Source organism: Glandiceps talaboti, chromosome 6 (assembly GCF_964340395.1).
Source record: "Glandiceps talaboti chromosome 6, keGlaTala1.1, whole genome shotgun sequence".
Classification (NCBI taxonomy): domain Eukaryota; kingdom Metazoa; phylum Hemichordata; class Enteropneusta; family Spengelidae; genus Glandiceps; species Glandiceps talaboti.
This window is the reverse complement of record NC_135554.1, coordinates 21,094,523-21,116,989: the sequence shown is the minus strand read 5'-3', so window position 1 is coordinate 21,116,989 and position 22,467 is coordinate 21,094,523. Positions and strand designations below refer to the sequence as shown.

The following is a 22,467-nucleotide window of genomic DNA, read 5'->3' as shown; positions in this document are numbered from 1 at the left end:
AACTCCGTGGAAACAACAAAGTACCTGTCTGAGTAGTATGACGTTTCAACCCTTTGTTAATAGAACACAAGTTACTGGTACGTGGTATGGTGGTGTACTGTCTGCTGGTACGTTAATGTGTGCTGATGCAGAAATGGCTATATCAGTACACAAGAAAACGCATGACGAATACAGAGGGTGTACACTGTTATTTGTTCTCCATGACAATTATACAGTTTCCTGGTTTGTCCCAATGCTCTTTAAAACGTTGTGAGGCCTTTCCTTACAAAGACTTCTTTGATGTCCATTGATAATACGAAGATATATCTTGAGAATTTTAGGTACCCCAAAATCAAACGTATTGGGTAGCACGGGCCATGACACCGTGAAAGTTCAAATTTCATTATAGTTTTATATTTGCCAGTCCCAAGTAATTTTAAAACGTAAACCACCTAACACATATCAATTGATCTATAGATTAACGATCTAAACCTAAAGCATATATACGTCCATGCAATGTAATCGCAATCGAGGTCTTCAACAGCACACATTTGCCAGCTTTTTTATTCAAGGTCAGCTCATGGATAACGTATACAAAATCATCAACATTGCTTAAATACAATTAACTACAAGGACAGCAATTTAAGTCTCATTTCCAAAGACAATGACTAATAGTCTTATGCATTCATATATTATGTGCCATCGTTACTATGTAAGATGTAAGTATGTAAGTATGTAAGATGTATATTGTACAATTATGTCGCTATTTGATTAATATAAGCATTTATTTAAGCATTGATCATCTCAGTAAATTGTAATTTTGATAATTGCAAGTCATTATCGGGTTTGTTCTGATATTTTAACAAAGCATGAACATTAGTGGTCCCAGATGTGATTAGTTTTAAATATAGTGAGTTCTGTTAACAGCTGTGCATTGTTGACTTCCTTGTGTGTATTGACGGCTTCAAAATCGACAATGTATAACAAAGTAGCATAGAGAAAACGCTATGTAAGATAGTCATTGCTGTAATCATTGCAAGCAATGAAGAATGTAGACAACTGCAAATTATTTGTCTCTCAGACTTACCAATACCTCGGTGCTTTGGTTAAGTGTAGATTATTGACATTTAGCAGAATGATTAACATTAAGAGCTGCTCAGTAAAAATGAATCTTAGTATATTTTGGAGAAAGTTTGTAGAGAGACAGAAAAGGACAATCGACCCAGAATTCACCAGTACCTCAGCTCTGCTTTGGTTCAACGATATTAAACAGATTCATATACTTTCTGCTGCTATGCAAACATAGTTTTGTTTTTTACAAAATGTTTCGTACTTATGTGGTTAACGGAGACGGAAGAGAAACTACTTGTGGCATACATATCACAGGTATTATTAAAATCACTAAAAGTTTCAATTCAACTGTACTTCCAATATTAACTGTTCCAATCGGTCAAAATTATAACATGCGAGATCATTGTTGAATATTTGAAGCCAGTCTGTCTAGAAATTAAGCTTACCCCACGAAACAATATTTCATTTTTCATATTTACTGAACACACTTTAAAACCCAGGAATGTATGTACTTTGGATTTCAGGTGGCAAAAAATAAATGGACATCGGTACGTACCGGTGCCAAAGTAACCAAATGCTTAAAAGCTGTTACAACATGATAATATAATTACTTTCGAACAGAGATAACAGAGAAGGTGGTGTAATAATCGAACCAATGTAATTAGTCATTATTCTTTTTTCGAAGGTTACTGCTATGCCTCCGTGACCTTCCTATGCAAGTTGATAGTCATGTTATATTGAAAGTTGCTGGTCGTATCAGGATAGAGCATTATGACCTTGAAATTGTTAATATCGTATCGAATGTACGATAACCTTAGGGTCCAAGGGTGAGGGACAAAGTACGAGGAGTTGTAATGCTAATATAAAAATGTACTGAAAAGTACGGTATTAATAAAACACAGGAGAATCGTCATTAATGGTAGCATATGTTCGTAAGATCTTTTCAGTTTGAATCCATTTGTTGTATAGTGAACAAAACAATCAAGGCTAGCTAACACCTTTTAGACACATAAACCATACCAAAATACATGGTAAGATTGGAGTTTTGAGCTAGAATAACTATGGCAATACAGATGGACGCAGAACCCTAACTTTTCGCGGTCATTCAAAGGTCGAATTAATAATTTTACCACTTATTTGTATTTTGTAAAAGGAAATCTATATTTAAATTTCACTAAAATCCATGGTTACGTAAGATTTGATTTTTAAATAGAATTGTTATGTTAATGTAATAAAAGAACGCAGGAAACTAATTTGTCGTGGTCATTGAAAGATGGAATTAATTTTACTTTCATGGAGTATAAAACGTGTAGACGTGTGTCAAAAGAATAACAATCAGAAAATTATAGAAATTTAATATTTTCTATAGTGATCAGAAATAAGCGTTGTCATTAGACCGACAGTCCATGTAATGAAATTAGGTAAACAAACAAAACGTGTTGGGCAATAAAAACTAATGCATCCTCAGTTATCTAAATTTCTTCTACATCATTTTTCTTCTTCTGTCAAATTATCACAACGTATCATTGTGGTGAGATAGAAAACACTGTTCTCGTTTATGTATCAGGTAAATGAGTGTCAATTAATGATGACACACTGCTTAAACTTGCTAAAGCATGAGGGTCTAACATAGTATGCAGCACAAAGACATCGAATTCTTTAGAACATAGATACATATATAGATTACATAATACATACATACATACATACATACATACATACATACATACATACATACATACACACATACACACAGACAGACAGACAGACAGACAGACGTTTAAACAACACGAAGGAAGAGTCAGCGCAACATTTAGAGAAAGACAGCTAGGATAAACGAACCGCGAATTAATGACAGTATCTCCTCAGGAGCGTCGCATTCTCATAACATGATGGAAACCGACTCATTATCCGTTAACTAAGTCCAAAGCTGAGTGTAATAACAAAGGATTGACGTCAACAAGTTTGGACGATCACTACTTTAGTACTCCCAAACGTGACTTGTTCGAACGTCGCTATAATTATGGCTACTGTGATCAAATATATAACATATAGTTTAATCTTTGAACATCATGTGACAATACCAATAGAAATTTGTATGTAAAATATAACTGCAATTGTTATAGTGAACTGACTAGTTGCCATCTGTTGTGTATACAAGGACCCAATGAATCAGTCGGCTGATAACATTATTAATTGCAGGACGATGTGAAGGTGAGCTTAAATTAGAGGTAACAATATATCACTGAGCGGGTGATGAATATTATCATGATGATAATGCTGAAAGCAGTGACACTTACCACATTGTACGGGACAACATATCCATCCCAGCAATAGTATGATTGATGGTGCAGTTAAAACACTCATCCCCATGACTGTTCATTGGTAAAATTACAGTTGGGAACAAAAGTAAAACTGGAACTAGTTCCAATCCCGCTATATGAATACTGGCGTCAATACGTTTGTGTGTGAGTACTTTAAAACCGAGAGTGTATAAGTGATGTGCATAAAGATGTGTATCTTGCTAGGGAGTATTAAAAGACCCTCTAACTATTGACCGATAATCCGAAAACGAGAGAACAATAGCCTGCCTATTAAACCCACGTCATTTCTCTGTAGCCTTTTTTATGAAACATCCCGGCAGAATGTAAAGCCACAACGTTTGAAACACATCTGTTTGCTACGAGCATTAACGGTGGACGAATTGCATTGGGGTTTATGTTTTAAATTTTAATGCGTGCTATGACAAACTGATTGACAGCGTGTCCATCAAGATTACCATTGATTTCCATTGACCTAATTGGTTCTACTCCAGAGTATTTCGCCGTTAGTATTCTACATTTATGTTTCCACAATATAAACTATATACTATGTTGTATTGGCAATCCAATAACAAAAGAAGGGGCACCGGTTTATATTTCATTGTAACGAAAATATGTGAAAGTAGCTTTCGCCTGACGGCTACAAATTCTATAGCGTTTACCCCATCCTCCTGTTGTCAACAACGGCCCTTATCGGTAGCATCTATTAGTTTTATATCAAACTCGGCGAAATATAAATAATGGCGATTATTGAATCATCGAAAAAAACTTTTAAAATGTTATGACGTCATTCGGTGGCCGTTTCTACTAAATTAGTACTTGTGCTGCAGAGGCCAGAAAAGTTGCCTGGTTTTTAAGATACCGCAACTGGAAAACAACCCGATTAAGGTATATATCAAACTCTTCGTTAGAGTCTCAGAAATGCGATAATCCATGATGACAGAGCAGAAAATCATTTCAAATTAAGGTAGAACACATTTTGTAACATGGAGTTAGGAAGACTAAGACGAACATTTATTCGGATTATATAATAATAATAATAATAATGTTGGTTTCTTATATAGCGCTTTCCCACTCCGTGCTCAAAGCGCTTTACAATTATTACCCCTGGCTCGGATCAGAACAGCACAACGGCCCTTTAGTCTTCCTCAACTCCCCGGGGAGCATACAATCCATTGCAGCCATTTAAGCGCATAGGATTAAAGCCTTCACATTGCAACCTACATCCTACCAGGTCCCCAGTTATACAGCTGGGTTGACTGAGGCACAGTCGTGGTTCAAATCTTGCCCAAGGACATCATGACTCCACAGTATACAGGTACTATGTGTTGGGTTTTATGTATCATGTTAACGATTGTATGTGTTTAGAGTGAACATTTCTATTTTTGTGTGATGGGTATCAGCCGTCACGTCACACACAAACTATTCTCCCCCGCCACCCCCAACAAAATGTGCGTGTTACCATAGCAACGACCATGTTTTATGCAAAATCACATTTTGTTTTCCTGTAATCTAGGAAACCCGGATAATATCACCTACAGTTTTGCAGGGCTGCTTTAACCTGAAAATGATTTAATAAGGTTTATATACATCAAACTCTTTGTAAGAGTCTAAGAAATACGGAAATATATTATGACAGACCTGAGATTATCGCAAATATAGTTACAATACTTTTTACCTTTTACAGCTGGATAGTGTGTCTCAGTGTGTATGTGTGTGTGTGTATGTGTTCGTCTGTCTGTCTGTCTGTCTGTCTGTCTGTCTGTCTGTCTGTCTGCCTGCCTGCCTGCCTGTCTGTCTGTCTGTCTGTCTGTCTGTCTGTCTGTCTGTCTGTCTGTCTGTATGTATGTATGTATGTATGTGTGTGTGTGTGTGTGTGTGTGTGTGTGTGTGTGTGTCTGCCTGTCCGTGTCATTGATTTCTCAAAAACGACCGGCTCAATACAAACGAAATTTGGTACACATACTTTAGGGTATGGCTAGAAAAGGTTGATGTTAACAGACCGCATATATTTTGTGAAGTTTGTTGATGTAGCTTTTAAGATTAACGAGTAATTTGCATAATTAATGATTCTTAGTAATTAAGCTATACTTTAGAATATACACTTCAATTCCATATAATGTGGTACATACAACAGCTATAACAAAGCGCACTTTCTGGAAAGCTTGTTGATTAATACATTATTTTTATGAGTCATTTGCTATATTTCAAGTATGCACACTTCAAATTCCATATGATTGGTACATACATCAACCATAACAAAGCGCATGTATTCTATAAAGCTTGTTGGCGTAACTATAAGTTTTAATGTTTGATCTACATAATTAATTATTTTCGATAATTAGGCAATATCTTAAGTATGCAAGCTTCAAATTTCATATAATTTGGCATTATTAATTTACCAGTTAAGTGTGGTGTATCATGTGTGATAGCCATACTTCAGAATTTTGCATTCCAAGAATTAATGTATGTCGGGGCAAACAGGCTTTCGGCGCTTACAAAAGCAGCTGGTTCACAAGTTTTGCTGCTGTCATTCTATTCAATCAACTCTGAAGTGTTTCACTACTTCGGAAACAGCATAACAACAAAATAAAAGAGGTGTAAGTGTGATTGTTCGGTGAGCACATCAAATCATTTCCCAATAGTGCAAATGCGAATGAAGTAGAAAAGAGACAGAGAAGAGAACTTTTATGAGAATCAACAAAATAATGAGATCGAGACTCAATTAGCTAATTAAAACTTTGAATGTCTAACTATTGATTGTTGAATTATAACAAATACAAATATTATTCTTACGTAAAATTGACACATTTTCTGCAATGAATCTAATGTTTACTCGACATATGAAGTCTACAACATTAATTAGAGTTTTATTAAGAGATCCGTCACATATCATGACAACCAAACGCTGAAAATATTTTTCATTGCCCTCGTGTTTCCATTTTTGAAGTATGTCAACTTACTTTTGTCACGGACTGTGATTTAATGGAACATGTGAGAGCTACCAAGTTGCTTGCAGATATTATGGATTTGTATGACTAATACAATGATCGATTTGCACTCTCAGATATTCCGAGGGTGATACGATGGCAGTATGGAAGTATATTATTTACATGGTATATATTCTGTGCACCAGTATCTTTTCCCAAGTGACCCACAGAATGCCACTACTGGCTTTTCACCTAAACTGTGGAAATGTTTGTGTATAAAATCTACTTGTGCCAATGTCCCCTCAAACCATGTGATCAGTACCAGGAATAAACTGCTTCAATTGTTAACGCAAACACTATTTAAAATATATATCATTGGCAACGATGACCAAGCCCTTAGCAACATACACATGCCACAATATTCTGCAAAGACAACATCATTGTGTAGACAAGTACATAAAGATATTTTTAATATCAAGTATTTCCCCGCCAACTAAGGCTCCGCCCATAGCAAAAGTGATACAATAGTGTATATTATGTAGATAACAACGGGGATGGATAGGCATATGCACAAACGTTAAAAAAAATTTGATACATGTATGCCTAGCAACTAAGACCCAGCAAAATCCAAATACCAGTGCACTTTGCTAAGATTACAAAAATGAGTCACGCAGTCAAATATAAAAAAATATGAATGGCGACACTTATTATTTTCTGCTTGTAGTTGCTCATAGGAATCTAGGCAGTTGTCTGGCTTCTTGACGAACTTTGCTTAATTCTCGGTAGTTGTCATGGTAACATCTGGGGGGGGGGTAATAATGATATCTGTGTGTAGAATTTCAAAAACATGCACATATTCAATTTAAACAAACTTAAGTATAAAAACCGACACATAGCATTTAGTACCGATCAATGTTCATCTGAGTTTTCCTATATCATATAACAAAAAATACTGTTACTTTATTTGTGTTAGTCTCCAGGTGTGTCATCAGATGTTTCCGTATTTCTCAGACTTTAATAACGAGTCAGATATATAGAAGCCGTAAATTATTTTCCGGTTACAGTGGTTCTACAAACATTAAGTGACTGTCCAGGTTTCTATTGCTGAACTACAAGAAGACGTAATGGGATTTGGCTCAAAACATGGCCGATGCCATGGCAACACGCCTATTTTGGGAAAAGAGTGGTTCGTGTGTGCCCACCGATATCAAACACACTCAAAACGATATACATGTTCAACCTAAACACACTAAAACTTTACTATAATACCCAAACCCAAACCCGACACATAGTATATTTATTTTAGCCGAATAAATGTTCGTCTGAGTCTTCCTACACCATGGTACAAAATGAGTTCTAAGTGGCTCTGTCATTACGGATTTTCACATTCTTTAGACTCTAAGGAAGAGTTTCAAATATATCTTATTCTGTTTATCGGTTGCTGTTGAATTCTGAAATGTCGTTGTAGTCGTACATTATAAACATCTAGAACACAAGAAGCAGTTCCATTGAAAAAGAAAGTGTTATAATCATATTTGTACCTCAAGCAAGCCAAGCTGAATGCGAGCGAACAGAATCACACGGGGTTTAAACTCTGGTCGTTCTACGCGCATCTATTTCATTTGTTCTAAGGTTCTTGATTATGGGTCAAAACCTTCAAATTCACCAGTATTTTTTCCCGATTGTTCATCAATTATGCCTACACAGGGAGAATTATATAGATCCTTCTTAATTCAGCCGGAAAATAAATCGTGACCTAAGTGTTTTGCCACTTCGAGTTGAAGACGAGAAGTGACAAGACTTCTTAGTTCACTTGTATTTTCTTTGGACTAATAACTCAATGTCATTCTATCTATTGAAGAAAATGCTGCCTTTGATGTTCTGCTCAGGTGTGACTACGATGGAAACGGATTAAGTAGCATTTCAACGTTTTCCTCTTACCTCAAATACGTATACGTCATATAATTTCGATTAAAGTTGATGTCATAATTGAACTTCCATCGGTAAAAAATTCCCACAACACAATCAATCCATTTAGTTCTTGAAGGCCAAAGTAGATGCACGTATTACATTGTTAAAATAATTCAGCTTGAGAAACGGAATCTACTCTTCACAATTGGTACTTGTACGTGACTGACAGTTCGCAATCTTTATCAATTACCTGTCATGATTTTTGTAATGGGGGAAATCAACTTCAAAGGGAATGAAGACATTTGACAATTGAGGGACATACAGTTGATTAAAATTTACCTTTCAAGAATTATGAGCTTGAAAATATAAAGCATTTGTAAGCTTATTTATGATTAACAAAACGCAGAAATGCCAAGTTATGAGACAAATTGAGAAGTGGCATTATTTTGTGAAAATGGCATACAATGGCGACGTTTGAAGACAAACTTGAAGTTATTTTAGAGCATAATCGAGAAAAGTGTTGATGGTGACCCTTGGGGACCAAGTTATATCAATACCAGGTCAAGCATATCTGACACCTTCTTGCATCACTGGTTATATTGAATATGTGGTAAAGCATATTATACCAACTTATGTCTGCTATGCATAACATAGTAGGACGCTTGTAAAAACGAAGTCAGAAGTTTTTACAGGCCGGTAGTGGTAGATATATGAACTGATAGCGTGACATCATGTGTCGTTAATACGAAAGACAATAATTATGTACATCAAGTTTATATGTATAAACAATTGCTATAATATGTACGTGGTAAAACTAATCACCAGTCGTGTATTTCGATAATGGTTGCCGTATGTTTTTTTTCATTGCAAAAGCGTGACCATATTCTAACACCGATGAGGAGTACAAATGTAAACACACCAAGTATTAATATTGATATTTGATTTTGGTTTAGCAACCCCATATGCATACGACCTTGGAAATTTACATATTAATAGTTGGACACATTATATTAGTAATACTGGGAAAAACATATCCAAAGATAGTCATCTATACAACATTGTACTCGTAGCATGTATAAGCTTACACCTTGAAAAGTATCGAGTAAATTGTCAGTGTATCTTATGATTCAGATGAGGAAGTTAATAATCGATGCACACAATATCACATTCAACTACTGACAATGGCGAATACTAATCGATACAGGTTTTCGTTGATAACAACTTGTAGTTTGTTGAGCTGGCTCACAATACACCTTCTGTTCTTTAGATATGTTATGTTTCACATTGATTGTGAAATAATACACTTTCTAAGTTACAACTAATGTTGAATCAGTGCGATACTATAGCCAAACGTTGTATTGAAAGTTCGTTTATTAACACGTAATCAAAAGTTAGTAGAAAGAGTGAACCGTTGACATTTGAGAGTACCGGGAACACAATTTACTTGGAAGACACGTGGGGTACTACGGATATGATAGAATAGAATGGCAAGGTTTCTGCATTTAACCATTCTATTTGATGTAATGGTTAACGCGGTTCCTTTCTCGTTGTCGTCTAGATGTGAAACGCAGGGTTGATCTCCTGGACAAACGGAAATGTGACGACTGTCAGTAATTTGCCGACGTTTCCTGGTAATATTACTTACACAGTTTTAAATGTGTGGTCGTGCACTGCTGACGACTGAAAAAAATGTATTAACCAACATGTTACTTGAATGTCAGAAATGACACTGTACAGTAATTATTTCTCCTTGAAAATCTACAAATGTTATACTGATTAGTGTGCTTCCGAATACTCACAGAGTATATTGGGAGATGGTAGTTAGTGGGTAATGGAATATACCATGCATTGGGTCATGGGACATCAATTCCAACAGTCATGGTATAGTGTGACCATCGTCGCAAACCACGGCCTCTTTTACGGCACCGTCCAAAACACACACTCCATATGGTTCGTCATTACGTCATTACTCATGAATATTTATTACTAATCTGAAATACCCGTCCGTCCATCGTAAGATGCCAGAGTTCGTTATTTCGCAGTATGGCGGAAGAAATAACAGCTCTGGTTTGCGAGAATATGGGTGTGACTTGCTACTTTTACGACTTTAATGTTTCCAGAACAGAGTAAGACAATGCTAAACAACTGCATTAGATTGCTAAACAGAACAAGTGCGACCGTCACAAAGTCATTTGTGATTCTCCGTAGTTTTGAGTATAGAATTTCAATACAAATCCGAAAAGTACAATAACGTCATCACTCTCAACACCGAGGTACTGTGCTGATTCCTGGTCCCCATATTTAAATAAATAATTCATGTTTTGCATAACCTAACCTCAGATTTGCATTGTGTTTGTAGTGTGATGTTGAAAATGACCACTTATAATATGTCTCTACTAAATCAGAATAACTAGTCTAACTTTAACAAATGATTGCCAATGGGTCTTTTTTGTCATCAAAGTGCGGAACATCTAGACAATATTTATTTATTTATTTATTTATTTATTTATTTATTTATTTATTTTTTAAATTTATTTTTTAAATTTCTTTATTTATTTACGTTACTTGAATGTTTTAAATCAGTATATTGAGATCACTAGAGGAACAAATCATCAACCTAATATATAGCATCTTTAACGTTGATTGTCCCAATTGGATATATCTAACACATTATAGAGTAAAATTAGAGGAATCTACTAAATGGAAAATAAATTGAAATGTCCTCGAGTCGTCTGTACATTATGAAACATAATTCTTTGACTGAAGACATTAAAAATCAAGTGTTTCATCGTTTATGCATATGAATACTGTTGTAAAGAGCTATATATGCCCAGAGCAATTGTTGCATTATTTGAGCTAAATATATATCGAACACGTACCTTGCATTTGTGTTATGTATAGAAATTTAAATGACGGATAAAGCTACTTTTAAAATGATTTTTAAGCTTTGCATTTAGTAAAATTTATAATTTGTGATAAAAATGTGTCTGTCTAAATCCTGCAAATACCATGCCACTTAGTTGGTTTTTATTTACTCTCCTGTGAGATGGTGTTGATGAATATTTATAAGGCAAAATGGGTGATGACTGTACAGATCTTTTCTGGATTAGTATTCTGTTTCGTTGTTAAAATTTGTCCAGTTGGATGAGACGCTACCACGGCAAAGTAGTTTCACTTTGTATTTTTTTCTATAGTATTCTATTTGTCTAGTTTTCAATTTAATACTTTACTCGGATTTTTACATCTAAACTATATAAGAAAAACGCAAGTAATCTTTATATAAGCAGATCACGTTTATGGTTGCATGAAAACATTAGTTTGATTTGCGTAATGGCAACATTACTAAAGAAATCCAATGGACGGAAATTGAGAAATGCAGTACATTCACAATATCATCTTTCAAAAACATACTCCGAATGAAAAATTATTTAGCTCTGATTTCTATTTAATTGTCAAAGTCTGACGCTCTATTTAATATTGACGTAAATAAATGGCGAGGGTCCTTTTAAATGTTATTAACTTGTTGAGGAAATGTCACAAAAGAAACACACTCAGTTCAATAATGGGGGAGAATCTTAATAGAATACACTCTTTTTTGAATCAATCAATCAATCAATGATGCAAATTATGTGTGTATAACATTGTGTGATGTTCAACGGCACAGATATGTTGAACTTCTAGGTATCTGGTAATTAGGGTTAACATGGTTGATCTTCATTTACCTGGTTTTGAATTCGATTACATTGATGTTGTACGAGAAATGGCCGAGGGAGAAGCTTTTGAATACTTCAGATCAACAGTTTGGTAGTATGAAGGAATGTTATTGAGTACCGTGTAAGGTGGTTCTTTCAAGGTGTGAAACCAAAGATTGTGTACATCACCACTACTGTAACAACCAGTGTATATGGCGGACAGTCTTCATCTAAAATCTTATACCATTGTAGAAATATATTTTTTCACATTGATCTGAGATCAAACTAAAAGGGTCCTGTTTATGTAGAAATTGAACGGCCGACATCATCCTTGTAAAAAATCTTACGCCACATGATGCAATCACACACACACACACACACACACACACACACACACACACACACACACACACACACACACACACCATTGAGCACAAAGTTCATGTGTGAAGCAAGTGTCACAGTAAAGGACCTGGGCATTCACGTATTTGTAAATAGGTGGACAAATTTAAAATTATTTGTTCCAGTTTTCATATGAATGGTAGGCAGAAATATCAGATATCGTGTATCCTTATATTACTCCTTTCATGATACCTACTTGCAATTCGAGAGAAACTCACTGTTTTCACAGACTCCTGACTAAATAGGAGTTTTCTTTTCATTTCTGGTGGAGGCCGAGCAAGTTCAAAAATATGAATCCAATCCGATAGGAAAATGATATTGCAGATCAGCTTCACCGGATGTTGCTAGCACTAGAGCTAAGCTCACCAACCATCATGAGATTAGACAGTTTGTACTTATATAATGTAACGTATGTAACGATAACATGCAATAAATGGTGTGACACTAATATAGATATATACAACAAGATACTATTAATTTGTGGCTGCTTAAAAGGTGTCTACATTATTTGAAAAGAGTATTCAAGGTAGATATAAACACATTTAATGGTACTTTTGTTGGACTGTACAATGGGAAGTATATATTAAGATTGTAGTCGGGATTAACAAACCAAATACAATTGTATCAGATTTACAACTTGCCACTTTCTCTGTTAGTCAAACGTTGTTCAGTGTATATAGTTGTATCCTATTCTACCCGATTACAACTTGCCATTCTCCTGTCGATCTGCGAGTAAAATGTTGTTCAATGTATTTGGAACACGCTATCTGTCATGAAAGGTGATAAATGCATAATGTAATCCATAGAATGACAGTAATAAACATTCTAATGATTCATACGAAATGCAGTTAAAGCAGTCTTGGTCACGACTACATATAAATCACGGCAAAAACCTAATAAATCTGACTGACGTTGGCTCTCTACCAACGGTAGACGATTTCACCAGCACACGAAGACATATATACTTCTCTCTCAATACGCTTAAGATCATAGGACACAGAGTTTACATTTGTATAAACTCCGGGGGTATGTAATGTGAGACATTGGACAATTGTATGCTATAGTACAATAGTTGACTTGACGTTAGCGTTACCCACACCCCTTTTTCTGTACTTATGTCAGCTGAAATAGGGTGCAACGAAAGATATATTTTCCAAGCATTCTTTTTACGTGAGTATAGGACTACTATACATATTGCTGTGGTTGACCTTAAATATGACAGGAAAGAATAACGAAATTGAATATATGGTTTTAACAACATGCACATACCATAATTTAATTTTGCATGGTGCAGACTAAAAACATAATCTTATTAAGTCTGTCGCCTACATTCGCTTAGCATGTAAACCAGCCACGTCCAATCTCCCTCGTAAAATGCATGGCTATATTCGTCTCGTATTTAACGCAACTTCTGATCTTTCTATGTTTCAATCTAGAAATATGTGACGTTGTCGCGCCATCATGCCCATTTGCCTTCTTTTCGATAAAAACAAATTGGGTCATAATCTTGACATCGTTCAAAAGTGTTATTGAAGTTACAGTGTACTCACCTGAAAAATACTGTGCGTTAACACACGGAATACAACGAACAGACATCAGAAACCATATCAAGCACCGCCAGATGTCTATGCTCTCCATGCTGCACGGTGTTGTGCATAATCCAACACTCGAAGCAACAAAGAATTTTACTCCCTTTTGTATATCCTTATCCTCAGTTTTACGTAGTTTCCTTTGCAGAGCAGCGAAAATTCCTCAGCCGGAACTTTCTTGAGTGAAATATATTTATCGGCTGAATGAATGTTGCTTTGTCACTGGAAATTACCTGGTAGAGTTTCTGAAGCGCAAAGGACGAAAATAAATAAATATTTCCCAATATGTACATCAAATGCAAGTGTTCCAATAAAATTGAAAAGTTGAGTGGTTTTGCACATTGATGTCATGTAAATCAAATGGTGACGCTGAATTGTTCATTTTATGGTACAGTATTGGTTTGTCATAATGTAGTCTGATACAAGGAGACACAATTGCAATGTCAGAAACCAGGACGAAATGCGATTTGTTGCCAGATAAACGTCGTAATTCTACGCTTCTCTAACAATATGTTATTAGCCTGTTAATTTATAAGTACATGTAATACTTTTATTAGCAAAATCTAAGCAAACAATATTTGTTTATCTAAAAGAACATCACTACATACGCGTAAAGACAGATTAGCAATACATTGGACTTTATACAAATTGTCAATAAAAGAATGACAAATATCATATCAAAAATAATGAAATAGTTGAAGCATCGTGACTACGTGACTGTAGGATTATCTGTCGCCCTTTTGCTTAGAATTGCAAATTTTACATTCCATTTGAGCATTGTGGAAAAGTTTACGCCGATATAGTCAAAGTTCCTTTCATTCATGTACAGTAGATATTCTGATTCAGAAAAATCTGAAGAAAAAAAACGTTTAAAAAATCCTCAGATGTTTCCATGCATTTTACAAAAGTCCAACTTACGCTTCAATTAGTTCAGTCTCTTCGGTATTATCCCTGTTCTTCTTCAAACAGTTATTATCCTAAGGATAGTCCATCTTAAGGCTGCATCTGACATGGGAAGATGACCACACACAAGAGGCTACTGGATAACCGTAGTTATGATGGACTCACACAGTGAGGAAGATTTACATTAAATATATTAGATGCAAATGACGTAATAAATGTAACCCGCGGACCCAATAGACATAAAGCTTTCATTTGCTAGTGTAAAGACCAATACAATTGAAACAAGTAAACCTGAAACAGTACGTTGTCTGATTCGGCAAGTATATATTGTTGTGTTCAGTTGTCTGCCTCGGCAACGATCTTGTCAATATTGCTACTGTGATTTTATTTGCTTATGTTACTTTTTTTTGGCAAATCGTCGCTAAATCATTCACAATGTAGCTACGTATATACATGGATATTCTGACATTACAAACAAACCCTGTCAGATAGACCATTTACAATGTAATAATCTGCGAAGATAACAGAATCACACACACAAAGAATGTGTAGCAATCTTACTAAAATTATATGCTGAGCCAGAGGATGAACTGTGGCCATGTTAGCAACATTTTTGTGGGCCAGAAGATAAAATGTAGCAATATTTAGTAAGATCTTTATCAAGTCAGACGAAGTTCTATTTCATGTTTACTAATTTTAACAGTAGATAACGTAGTAATTAACATACCCATAGGGATACCATTCCCAGTATGAAGTATCTGTCTCTATGAACCATTACTGCTGTATCAATAGCTATACATACATACATTGTAAAGTTATAGAGCATCAAATACCAGTGATTTAATTAACATGCTTATTGATTTGGACTTAATACAACTCCTTCTTTCATTGCTATCCCTACTTATGTACTATTTACGCAAATCACACGCTCACAATTAATGTGCTTCAGGCAATTTAGACTGCTTATTAAAATAGCTAAATTTCTAGTATGATGTGGTTACCTTGGGCTATATACTTTTGTCATATTTTGACAGCTGCGTTATTTAATATATAACAGTAAAGTTTTGATTGCAGGGCGAATGGATTTAGTAAACATTACCAAAACACCCCTTTCTTCTACGAATAACTGACAGCATTTTTAGTTTAACGAGAGTTCACTTGGCATATAAACTTGAGATTTGTGGAATTCAAGCAACTGATTACACATTATATATATATATATATATATATATATATATATATATATATATATATATATATATATATATATATATATATATATATATATATATATATGCATAAGGAACGAGGGAGACAGTCCGAAAAAATAGATGTAATCCAACGTTTCGAATAAAAATTCTGTATCAAGGAATTCAAGGCACGACATGACAGGTTAACACCTGACCACATCTGAATATTATGGAATATATATGACGAATGCAAGAGTTTCATGCAAGGACCGGAGATGTTGCAATGGAATCTAGATTATACATGATAAGTCGCATAAGATTAGTTTCTAGGGAACATATCAGCATTGAGAAAGGTATATGAACTTTGAACTTAGGCTATTAAATCTCATATAATAGTCAATCCATAATGTTAACGAAGCTCGTAAAATACGTGTGGTCCAAACTACCTTTATGCTTTACGTGTTGAAACGTAACACACTTCAAACCAAGTCGATAACGTGGTTGCTAACTGCTGGAGAACGTACACTCAAGGAAATATAACATTCAGACAGGATAGAGTAAAATCATTGTGGAAATGTATGTGAACAACACACCGTCGCTGTTCCTTGCTTTGTTACATAACTTAAACATTTGCTAATAAGTATTCAACTCTATACTCGTGCACACCACAGACAAGTAACTGTGCACACCAGTAACTTCAGCTGACATACATAGTGTACCTCAAAATCAGCTACAATCTTTTCATAAGTGGAATGTAACTTGCCAATCGCTTGCAACATTGACAAATCGTATATTATAACAACACGGCACATTAGTTTTAATAAGTGGAATGTAACTTTGCAATCTCTTCGAACTTTGATATGTATGTATATGTATATGTATATGTATTTGTATATGTATATGTATATGTATATGTATATGTATATGTATATGACAGTTTGTATATGTATATGTGTATATGTATGTGATAAATATCACGGCACTCTAGTATTCACCTTCACCTTCGACATCTTCTCTACCCTACTTGTAAGTTGTATAATAAATTGCTTTCGTTGTAATAACCAAGTCAAGATTGTTGATTTTTACACGTCACATATTGTCAGAAGTAAAAGTGACATTTCTGACATTGGGTCATCTCACTCGTCTGCTACGAAACGGACAAGAGTCTCGAAAGATAATAAGTAAAGATTACGAAGTCAATTTTATGAACTAACAAATTGAAATATGCAATTTTCAGAAATTAGTTTTCAATCATTTGGACATTATCTCTATTCAGAATATTCTAATCTCGCAATCAAACAGTGATTAACTGTACTAAATCTTGCCATGACGGGAACAGTCTTTAATAATTGCGTCGAACATTCCAGTGTAGGTTTTGACCTAACCTTTATTCCCATTTAGAATTTCCATTATGATATAGTTAAAATGCAGAAAATGTACTATACTCGAAATTGGGGAAACTGTTTGCATCGTGCAAGGTCCCTTTTTCGAAAATGAATTGGTCAGTACCATTTCAGTTATTTACAATGCAAAGTTACGAGTCTGTCAAGACTTTACTTTCCTTTTACGAGCAAACGATAGCGGTAGGAATTGGGTCGTTCATCACTTAAAATGTTCAATTATTACTGACTCAAACCTGCACGTTGCTTGTAGTCATTTGATAGAACACATCATAACACTTCATCTCACGTTATCTTATTGTACGTACATGTGAGTGATAGTGAGGACACTTTCTTCCAAAACACTGTCTCCGAAATAACGTTTACATAAGGATGATCATTAGTCTCGGCTGTCATACCATTTGATTGCCCTTGTGGCTGTACAACCTACACTAATATTTAGACAGTACTGTAATTTGTTTGATATTTATGAAGAACAAAGCTCTGCAAATACACACTCTTGGTTTCGTCAATATAGTATTTTGTACTTCAACACTAGGGACTGAATACAGCACCTCAGTCACGTAATAGTTAACGTGATTGACTTACACTAGGCGTGGGACTGGCTGCATATGTGTTATCGAGAGCGATCCTACATACCAACCTTACAGGTTACTTATTTTGCTTACGATATCAATCATTTACCAACCTTGCATTTTCGAACTCTTGTGGCAATTTGAAGATTTCTGCAGCAGTTCTTAATATCAACCTTCAACTGAAGTAGTCGATATTACGCAATACGGGTTTACCACCACTCTGGCTGTTTGTCTGTATCAACAGTGTATTAGATCATACCGTTACAATTATTCCGGTCCCTTGTTTGGATCAGTTCCCATCTGCCTTGTTTGCAAATAGCTGGATACTCAAATTTGCATACTCTATATCATGCCCTGGCAAGATAAGAGCGTTTAGCCGTTATACCACAATTCAATTATTTTTAGAATACAAAGCAAGTGGCACTTATGTTATGGCATATCCAACTGATGATATTGAATTGTCACATTCTGCAAATTGAAACGATAATGTGTCAAAGACGAAAGAGCTTGTATTGGACTTTAGAAGAAGACAAAATGAAAAACAACCAGTTGCGATCAATAATATGAAGGTAGAGAGAGTGTCATCATATCCATATTTAGGTTGTATGATCTACTGCAAATTGTCATTCGCACAAGACGTAGAAAATCAACTGAGAAAGGTAAACAAACGAATGTATTATGTAAGATCAATGAGAAAGTTAAATGTAAGTTCAAGCGTAATTGCTCTGTTTTTCAACTCAACAATATCATCTGTTATTAACTATGCTAACACCGCCTTCTATGATCTGCTATCAAATCATCTCCAGAAGACCTCAATCGCCCTAGAAAGATCTGTAAAAAGTTACTTGATGACAGTCATGATGAACCTGTTCAGAACTCTGTGGTGTACAAAGATAAAGTTATTAAGATGGCGGATAAAATGATGAAAGATCCTAATCATCCAGAGTATGAATATCTTCCAAGTGGTCGTCGCCTTAGGGTTCCACGTTCTCGCACAAATAGGTTTAAGCACAGTTTTGTACCAAGGTCAATCCATCTATTGAATCAGTAGCAGACTGACATGTGTTTATGTATATGTATGTATGTATGTAAAAGTAAGTTGAATAAGTCTCTGTATGTCCTTCTCTTTCCCATTGCCAATGTACATCGAATTTCATGTAAATTTAGCATGACAATAAAGTATACAATAAACAAATAGCATGTTGTCTGCTAAGATGCAATTTTAGCAGTAATTCATGACAGTGCAGTGCATTGGAGTACAATACAATACAATACAATACAATACAATACAATACAATGCAATATATACAATACAATACAATACATGTGTAGTGCAATGCAGTACAGTACAGTAGAGTGCAGTACATGTACAGTGCAGTACTGTACAGCGCAATACAGTAGTGTCACACACTGTTATCAACTATAAATATCAAAATCATTCAAACATACTGAAAACAAAAAGCTTCGTAATAATCTGAAATCCGCTGTTTTTATGATAACAAAATGGCTTGCAGAAAGATCACTTAAATGGCTTCTGTTGTTTTAACCATATGTTCTGGAATAATTAACTGCATAATTAACTCTGTACATAAGCGGACCATGTTCAAGGGCTGACTCATGACAAAAGAACTGTTGTAATGCAAGTGTTATTGCTGGTAGTACATGATGTCAAACAGAATTAATGAGTCACTTCTCTAAAAAATGAATTAATATTAATAAGTTAAGAAAACGTCAACGATATATGAATACATAAAGAGGGTGTGAGGTTTAATCCAATCAAAAGTCTTGAAATGATTCAAGGCGCTACGGTAGAGTGTTAATTTAAATATGAATTGTAATATGTTTTGCATATGTGGAAACGCTCACTTTCTGTGCTATATAACTTACATTTTATGGTTCTAGAATATCATCTCTTTCATCTCTTATCTCTGGGCCTGACAACTGTTGAGCTATGAAATAAATCTTAGTATATGCAGTATCATGTTGTACATTCTGAAAGTACTTCATGACTGACTAAGTGAGTGAGATTAATTCCGTGAGTGAAGTAGTTACTGACGACTCATAGAGTAGCCGAAGTAACAAGAGTACAGTACAGTATATATTACAACATGCAATGCACTGGACATTGATGATACAGCTTAATTATTCCGCAGTAGTACCAGTACCCTTGCCGCAAAGAGGCCTTGTTATTTTGCGACAATGAAAAGTACACAGCATTACTATATTGTAACACACAGGACATGCCATAAAACAGCGCTGAATAATGCAGAACACAGCAAATCCCACAATCTCACCACCACGAATAATTCCACAATTTATACCTTCTCTTTCGTACCAGTATATTTAACACTATGAAAATGTAAAAGGTCATGGACAATAAAAATGTACACATTGTTGTAACAGGGAAGAATTATATGACATTGTCGGAACGTTTCTTTAACAAAAGACCACTTCACTAAAACGTACTAAGTGGTTAAACAATATAGACAGCTTTCAATAAAATTCCATATGGTAAATGATACATTTAGTGATGGTTGACCTATTACATACTTGCTAACGACCGGCATAAAAAGACAGAAAACACACAAAAAATCTGTCCACACTTATATCAGGACAAGGTCTAACTTTTCTTTGATGTTTTCGACACCTGCTGGCAAATTGCAATTACAACACGATTTAAAGAGGGGTTGAAAATTGATGAACAGATATTGCATGAGACACGATGTGGATTTTGTCGGTTGATACACGATTGACATTTTATTTTTCTTTCTTTCACAACGGTTAACCGTTGGGTAATGGACAATATTAAATAAACACGCTAAACTCTATTGAGAATAAGTATTTTTAGAACTTTGAAAGGTGATACTAGGCCCGACATAGTATCCCCTTATGTTCAAAGAATTCTCTTTGTTTATACCGTATCCATAAAACTGTCACACCTACATATTGTTTTTGAGCTGAATGCTCACAAGAGCTGGGCCCTAGGAGTCTATAACACAGGAAGAACTAGTAATAGATGGTTATCATCATATTTTAACACGAGGGGATTATCACTTGGTGAAAATACATTACTCCATTGAAATCAATACCAGTAGGAAATAACATTAATGGAAATTCAGTTTTAATGTAACTCACTTCAATTTATCTACTTTTTTGGAAAGCCATTTTGATGATGATAATACATTGGACGTGGTGGTATACGTCACTCATGACGTGCTCACAACATGGTTTGACTATACCATATTCATCCCATTATGTTGTCTTTCGTGCAACTGGAATGTTAGTTGTGAAATGCACAAAATAGTAGACAACTTGTAAGCTGGGTGAATAGGGGCACGGAATGATATTACCGGTATAAATATTGCTATACCAATTCTCTTTACGTTGAAAATATAACCCTTTCATGTCCTGATAAAGACCCCAATAACATACCCATTGTTCTTCAGAATCGCATAATACTGTACGTTTAACATATACAAATGAACATATCAAACCATATAGAAATACAAATGACAAAATTCACAATTTTATTATCGGTTTAGCCAATATAATTTGTTCAGATAAATACTAGATGTGTTATAAATATGTATTGTTTCTTCTATGTTCACACACTGTATTCAAGCTTATAGAGGACATAACCCCGAAAGGGGATTGGGCAGATGTTGATTTATTCCGTATATCAAATGTAATTTATTTTTAGATCTGCCTTTCACTAAAATAAACTACTATACTGCTGTAAACGTAATTCAGACATGCTCGAGTACAATATAGCGTCCATTGGAGCACAACTGAGTATCCTACAGTCAGTTCACTTTTACATTACAAAAAGAATTTACTCAGTTCAGGCTTGATTGCACATAACAGTGATCAGATCGTCTTACTTTTAAAATGTATCATGTAGACACCCTGCAGAAACATCAGTACCAACTATGCTCTCCGCAAATTCACTCAGGGGTTGAATTCTCTGGAACTCACTACCTGAATATGTAAAGCAGGCCAAAATTTTTCAACACTGAAAACATAGAAACAATTTTGCTACCTGTGTTACTTTGTATGTCGAGATAGTGTACATTGACTCAATGTGTTTATCTTCATCTTTTGTATGTACATATTGATTTTTAAGATGCCACCATCAATGTAGGAGGGCATCAAGTGGCAGAAGCCAACCCTTCACTGTCAAACGTTGAGTGTCACCCAAATAAAGATATTTTATAATAACAATAATAATAATAATAATAATAATAATAATAATATATAATAATAATATAATAATAATAATAAAGCTATTCTATCTACCAGGAATTCTCCAAGAACACGCTTTGACTAAAAATACATATGCTTGCCTATTCTGCATCTCAGAGTGAACAGATTACCTGGTTTTAAATCATTTACAACCATATTACAACAGGAACATCTCTACCAAACACAAACTGCCATGGACATGGACACGTACACACTTCACCATGCCCTATTGAACCTCAGTTCAGTTGTGCTAAAACTAATA

The 22,467-nt window shown here is 35.0% G+C and overlaps 1 protein-coding gene across 1 annotated transcript in view; it reads right to left on the bottom strand.

The window, feature by feature from the left end:
• The window catches only part of LOC144436962 (uncharacterized), a 41,154-nt gene extending 37,630 nt beyond the window's left edge, over positions 1–3,524 (bottom strand). Inside the window, exon 1 of the mRNA XM_078125828.1 lies at positions 3,351–3,524. Coding sequence (XP_077981954.1) covers positions 3,351–3,423 — 73 coding nt within the window. The 5' untranslated portion in view covers positions 3,424–3,524. The remainder of the gene's footprint in view (positions 1–3,350) is intronic.
• Positions 3,525–22,467: the final 18,943 nt, after the last annotated feature.